At 35.3% G+C, this 7,232-nt stretch overlaps 1 protein-coding gene across 1 annotated transcript; it reads right to left on the bottom strand.

Annotated features, from left to right (window-relative positions):
- Nucleotides 1-570: 570 nt before the first annotated feature.
- On the bottom strand, nucleotides 571-2,512 carry LOC128639976 (sushi repeat-containing protein SRPX2-like). Its single transcript, XM_053692268.1, has 2 exons — nucleotides 2,391-2,512; nucleotides 571-1,454 (listed from the first exon to the last, which is right to left on the bottom strand). The coding sequence occupies exons 1-2, from the start codon at nucleotides 2,495-2,497 to the stop codon at nucleotides 1,271-1,273; spliced, it is 291 nt and encodes a 96-aa protein (XP_053548243.1). The 5' UTR covers nucleotides 2,498-2,512; the 3' UTR covers nucleotides 571-1,270.
- Between the last annotated feature and the right edge of the window lie 4,720 nt (nucleotides 2,513-7,232).

Raw genomic sequence — 7,232 nt, 5'->3', positions numbered from 1 at the left:
AACCCAACACCACGTTAGACCAACTGTCCTAAACACGAAGGTAGTTTGGAATACTTTACATTCAAATGTTCTTCACATAGAAGAAAAAGTAAATTTTTCTAGTATTTTTAATAAAACCATTAAAAATAAATAAAAATGATATAGCATGTTTCAAGGCATTTGAATGGAAAGGGCTCAAAAGTGTACACATTGGAAGTGGAACACCACAATTATATGTTACCATTTTATTTTGTCCAACAACTGTGCAGTGTATTTACTATAGTTTTTTGCATTGCTTTTAGTAGGGTAACCCATTATATCAGAAAAGAAGGACTGAGTAATTTCTGCAAAATATACACCTTCTCTACTCAAATAAGATTAGTAAATTATAGGTTACATGAGTATTGAGTGATGATCAAAATGTGCAGTTTTAAAAACTACTGTAGAATATAAAAAGTTTTCAATGTTCTTTTGGTGTCTCCTTTATACCAATGTAAAAGTAGGCATTGGGAAGGTAGGAGAAACGTGTTGCAGCATTTATTATTATTATTATTATTATTATTATTTATCTGTTGTACAAATCCATTCAAATTTCATAAATAAGATTTTTATTGAACTAAACATTTTAGTATTTGTTGCACATAGCATTTATCAGTTGCATCACTTTCGCCATCCTCACAGTAGAACATTGCCGTCCTTGAGCACACATCATGATGCTGCCATTCAGCCCACACTTAGGGGTCAATTTATTATTGTCCAAATTGGGCCAATTCACCCTGTTTCCGCGTGAGCCTTTAAGCTCGCTGGAAACAGGAGTTAAGAAGAAGCGGTCTACAGACCGCTGCTCCTTAACTCATACGCCACCTCTGATGCTGCGTACAGTAATCCGCCCAATCCTATATGATCGGGCTGATTGACACCCCCTGCTAGCGGCCGATTGGCCACGAATCTGCAGGGGGCAGTATTGCACAATCAGTTCGCTAGAACTGCTTGTGCAATGCTGAATATGGACAGCTTATGCTGTCCGCATTCAGCGATGTCTAGCGGACATGATACGCTGCAGCATATAATGTCCGCCAGACTTTAATAAATTGACCCGTTACTATTCACGCTATTTAAATGTTAAAATTAGTTTATAAATACTGTAGTCATCAAAATCTGTTTTCTCAAGTGCCTGCTAAGTCTCAACACCACGCAATCATGAAGAAAGTATAGTTCCTTCTTTGATATCTATGGCAGGATTAAGGGCCTTTGAGTCTTCAGCTGTAGCTCTACAAAAAGGACAACTTGTTCATTGATCACAATTGTCTTTACCAGCATTTAACATGGCAGCCTCCTGAGGGCTCAGTAAATAGGTATCAACAAAAGTAAAGATGTCTTCTGATGTAGTGGGCTCCCTATATCGCTCACGATCAACACCATGCTTGTCAATGAGAACCATATTGAAGTAAGACCGGGAAATAAGTAATGCCTGTCTGTGAATAAAGTCAAAGAGACCAGAGTTAAACAAAGCAGGTCAATGTGCTTCTGATATTATATAATCAGTATATTCCTATAGAGAGATAGTTTATTTGTGAAGAGGCATTTGTATAATATAAATGTATACGAACAGGTCATAGAATTAGCAAGAGACAGGAGTAGGAAACTGATATGGAGTGATTTATTTAATTCTGTGCTTCCCCAGGCACCTAAAAAATCTTCTTCCCCTAAATCTTTCAACCCAACAATTTTCACTTATATTAGCCTCATATATTTCTCAAAACCAGAGGCAGTGGGAAGGCAAAATGCCATAGAACCACCATTCAAAATGTGGTGCCTCTATCAAGACAGCACCTTAAAGGGACTCAAAACCCACATTTAACCACCAATCAGCAGGCACTACCCAGGTGCTAAACTAAAAATTGGCCTGCTCCAATGCATGCATTCCTGCTTTTTCAAATACAGATTTGAAGAAAAAATTAGAATAGGAGTAAATTAGAAAGTTGCTTAAAATTGCTGCTCTATCTGAATCATGTCCCTTTAAGCACAAGCCCAGTTGACTCAGGCCAACATATGCCCTAGTGGAAACGTAATGCAGTGGCGGGCTACGTGGAGAAATTATACTGCACATATGGTGATACAGGGAGCTGAATAATTTAAGAGTAGAAGATTTCAAACTTTTCAAATGAGGTGGCACATTGACTATTTTATTTTGAGTGCATTCTATCAAACAAAACTATATACAATGGCTCCTATCTGAGGGGACACAAATGAGCCAGTTGCAGACAAAATATTTTCCTGTCAGCAGCAGTCATGTGAGTGGCCGCCTGTTGGCAAATGGGACTTACTTTCTATGGGAGTCATTACGCCCATTATATAACAAGGTTGGACACATGTTTTATACCAGCCAGTAAGTGATATTAGTAACTTACCTGAGTTCTTCAATGAGCTCCGCTGAGAGCTGATGGGAGCGTACACGGCCCACTTCTCGGGGGGATTCTCCAATCAACTCAACAACAATTATATGCCGCTGATCCATCCCACAGGAAGCGCTCTGGAAAGAAAATGATCCGTCATTAAAGGGACAGTAAACACCTTGTAATTACAACACATTTCTGTAGTGTTGCTATAGCATAACATATCAGCCAAATATTTATGTTTTTAAAACAAATTAACATTGTTTTTACAGCATTTATATTTCTCCAACCACCATTTGCCTTATTTGGAGCAACCAATCTAGGCTTTAGTCCAAAGCCAACAATTTTAGCAACTGTCATAAAGTAAGTATAATGTACATAGTTTTATAACTGTTTATCTGAAAAAGCCAGTTAGGGAAATCTATTGCAGAGTTGTTTCATTATGCTTAAAGGGACATGAAACCCAGATGTTTTCTTTCATGATTCAGATAGAGAATACAATTTTAAACAACATTCTTAATTTGCTGAATTCTCTAGGCATCCTTTGTTGAAGAAATAGCAATGCACATAGGTGAGCCAATCACAAGAGCCCTCTATGAGCAGCCACCAATCAGCAGATACTGAGCCTATTTAGATAAGCTTTTAACTAAAGTATATCAAGAGAATAAAGCAAATCAGATAATAGAGGTAAATTGGAACATTGTTTACAATTGTATTCTCAATCTGAATCATGAAAGAAAAGATTTGGGTTTTAAGTCCCTTTAACTAAACATTTTCTATAGGGAGATTATTTTCTATCACCCATATGACAGAGCAGCATTAAAATATGTTGTTTCTTCTGCCTGAATGTAATTTTTTTAAAGGGACATAAAAGTGCAACAAGAAAATGCTTTTAATGTGTTAGATCTTTTAATTATTGCAATGCTGCTTGCATATATCTACATGTTTAACCCACACAAAGGAGTAAATAACACATATTTAAAGTCAGCTCCAAGGCAGTAATACACTACTGGGAGTCAGCTGAACACATCTGATCAGCCAATGACAAGCTTCCTGTAGTGCTTTGCTGCTCTTGGCCCTACCTAGGAATGCTTTTCAACAAAGGATACCAAGAAATTTAAGTACATTTGGTAATAAAAGTAAATTGAGTCTCTTGAAATTGGATTTTCTGTCTGAACCATGACAGCTTAATTTTCACTTTCATATTGCTTTAATTCAGACTGAAACTACTGCAGCAGTGTTGTTGTGTGCTTCCTACTAATGTTCATTGGCTGAGAGCTACTTCCTGCTTATGCTTATTGGCTAACAGGATCAGACAGTTTTATTCCCTTTGTAACAAATGGAAATTGCACAAATGTAAATATTCTGATTCGTTGTTAGGTTACATACAAAAACTAACTTTTTCCCTGAGGAATAAAGGGTACTCCATTTACTGTTTGTAATATTTTAGGACACTTATCCTCTTGTTCAAGGTAAAAAGGGGAAGTAAGTTTCTAAAAAATATTTTAAAAAATGAATTGTTTGTTAATATCTTAACTTATAAGAGTGCCCATTTGTTCTTTAGGTAGTGTAATTATGTGGCAATATATAAATGATCTATCTATACACACACACACACATACTGTATATATATATATATATATATATATATATATATATATATATAATTGAATAGAGAATAATTGCACTCTCTAGGTTTAAAATTCACTACAATTTTTAATGTAATGTTTGTATATATCCATGTACAGACAGTGGTGGCTGGTGAAGTTTTAGAATGGGGGTGCACAAGACCCTGCCCCTTTTAGAAAGCCACGCCCCTTTGAAAAACATGACCCTTTTTAAAAACCACGCCCCTTTTAACAAGCCACACCCATTTTTAAAAGCCACACCCCTTTGCGAAAGTCTGCAGCTGTTAGAAAATATACAACTCAACTTGAAGTAATAGTTTAATATTTTGGCGGTTGTTATCTAATATTATATATATAACTTGTAGGTAGGTAGCTCTGCAGCTGTTATAAAATATACAACTCAACTTGAAGTAATAGTTTAATATTTTGGCGGTTGTTATCTATTATATAACTTGTAGGTAGCAGGTAGGTAGCTCTGCAGCTGTTAGAAAATATACAACTCAACTTGAAGTAATAGTTTAATATTTTGGCGGTTGTTATCTAATATTATATATATAACTTGTAGGTAGATAGCTCTGCAGCTGTTATAAAATATACAACTCAACTTGAAGTAATAGTTTAATATTTTGGCGGTTGTTATCTAATATTATATATATAACTTGTAGGTAGGTAGCTCTGCAGCTGTTATAAAATATACAACTCAACTTGAAGTAATAGTTTAATATTTTGGCGGTTGTTATCTAATATTATATATATAACTTGTAGGTAGGTCGCTCTGCAGCTGTTATAAAATATACAACTCAACTTGAAGTAATAGTTTAAATAGTTTGGCGGTTGTTATCTAATATATAACTTGTAGGTAGGTAGCTCTGCTGCTCTGCAGCTATTAGAAAATATCAACTAGAAGTTGAACTAAATTGTTTTTTTTTTTTTTTTTTTTAAAGTATCTTTTTATTGATTTATATATTTTCATAAGTATACATAAATTGAAATGCATTTAAGTAGATTTAAGTACATTCAAATACATCCAGTACATCAACTGCATCGGGGGGTCAGAAATCATTTTCTCAAAGCAGATGTGAATAAAGCTTCTTATATAAAAAGAAAATATATATGCTTCCTTTGCCCCCTACCATAAACAGAATGTACATCTTTCTCTGGAGGCCCTCTTTACTTGGCCTCATCAATTACCACAACATATATTAATAGAAAAAGAAAAAGAAAAAAAAACATAACTCAAACATAAACATCTGCTGAGATTATACGAATAATCATAACAATCAGCGAAAACCATAGGTCACATTTCGTTGAAACAGCAACGCAGCTGAAGGTAAATAAGTTCCTTATGAACAGAGGAAGGGTACCATATCAACCATTCAAAACTCAACCCGGGAGGGTACTGATACCAAAACTTGTAGGGCTTAACGTCTAATGCGCTCAGAGGGGGAGGGGGTAGAAGTAGGAGGGCGGGGAAAGCAGATAAGTAACTAGAAGGGAAGGGGGGAGGCTAGCGTTCTACGGCCTATTGCTCCAGGAACTCGGTAATTCTCCCTTATAGATCATATTTTTCACTATCTTTGATTTAATTAAAGGTTTAATAATTTGAAGTTGAACATCTATCGACTCAGCTTCTATTATACTCAGCCATTTGTAAAAAAACCTTTTTATATGTTTCTTAGCACCAGATTGAATGTCATATTGTTCCAAGATTATCTGATTTTGCATCCCCTTCACAAATTGTTTAATACTGGGAACTTTTGAATCTTTCCACTTTCCTAAAATCAGTACTCTACCTTGTAGAATTGCTGTGTTAATAAGACTTGCATTCTCTCGCCAATCTGTCATCTGATATAAAAACATAACTATTTTACTGTTTATTTGCACTTTTGGGTTTAACCATTTATTTAGCCAGTATTGTACTTGCTGCCAAAACTGTTGAACTTTTGGACATAAATAAAGGCAATGCTCTAGATCTGCTTCTTTAGCTCCACATTTATAGCATACTATATCCATATTCCTATACCATCTCGCTATTTTACTCGGTGTAATATACAATTGATTAATTACTTTAAAGTGTGATTCTCTCCAGGTAGTAACCTTGGTAGTCCTGATTACAGTGTGTTAGACTATCTACTAGTTCTTCCTTTGTCACTGTAACCCGCAATTTCCTCCATTTACCTTGGAGGGACTGTAAATGTGTGTCTATTTTATAATTCATTATAAAATTATAGATCAAACTAATTGCATATTTCTTTTGTGCAAGTCCCTTAATAATATCGTCTAACCCTCCTAATGACTAATCATCGCCGTAATTAGCTTGTAACTCGTTGTGAAGATGCCTAACTTGTAGGTAAGCAAAGAAATCTGTATTCTTTAACTGATACTCCTCTTTTAGTTTGTCGTATGATTTTACTATATGGGTTCTACTATCCTCGAGTTGTAACATATAATCAACCCCTTCCTTCGCCATCTATGAAAAACTCTGTTTTCACTACAACCTGGTTTAAACTTAGGATTCCCTATGATTGGTAAATAACTTGATTTAAGGGTATTTACTCCTACTTCTTTACCCAATTTTATGCCATGCCATTATTATATTATTAAACACTAACTGCTGTCTGATCCTTTTTGGAAGGTTCTTAGTCTCACAGTGCAGAAGTGCCTTCATCGAGTAAGGAGCACATACCTCTGCTTCTAGTTCCCCATACGATACATAATTCCCCTCTATGATCCAATCTATCGCATATTTCGCCAATGCGGCTAAATTATATGCTTGGAGATTCGGGAGTGCTAGTCCTCCAGCTTTGATAGGAAGCGTTGTTATTTCTGTTGAGCATCTTATTTTCCCTCCTGCCCATATAAAGCTGTTACACATCCTGTTAAACCTAATACAATCTTTCTGTGTTATTATAATCGGCACATTTTGCAACAGATACAATATTCGGGGGAAGATAATTGTTTTAATTATCATTACTCTAGCAGAAATGTTGATTATAAGATTACTCCATCTCTTACAGTCTACTACACATTTATCTAAACATGGTGTAATATTTTTGCCATACCATTGTTTCGGGCTCCTTGTAATATTTAAACCTAAATATTTAATCTGTTCTACTTCTCTAAAGGGGCAATCTTTATGTCTCTGACTTGGTCCACGTAGCCACATAATCTCCGACTTATCTACATTAACTTTGTACCCAGAAAATGAGCTAAATTGTTTTATAATGTC

This window comes from Bombina bombina, chromosome 1, assembly GCF_027579735.1.
Source record: "Bombina bombina isolate aBomBom1 chromosome 1, aBomBom1.pri, whole genome shotgun sequence".
NCBI classification, from domain to species: Eukaryota; Metazoa; Chordata; class Amphibia; order Anura; family Bombinatoridae; genus Bombina; species Bombina bombina.
This window is presented reverse-complemented; position numbering and strand designations above follow the sequence as displayed.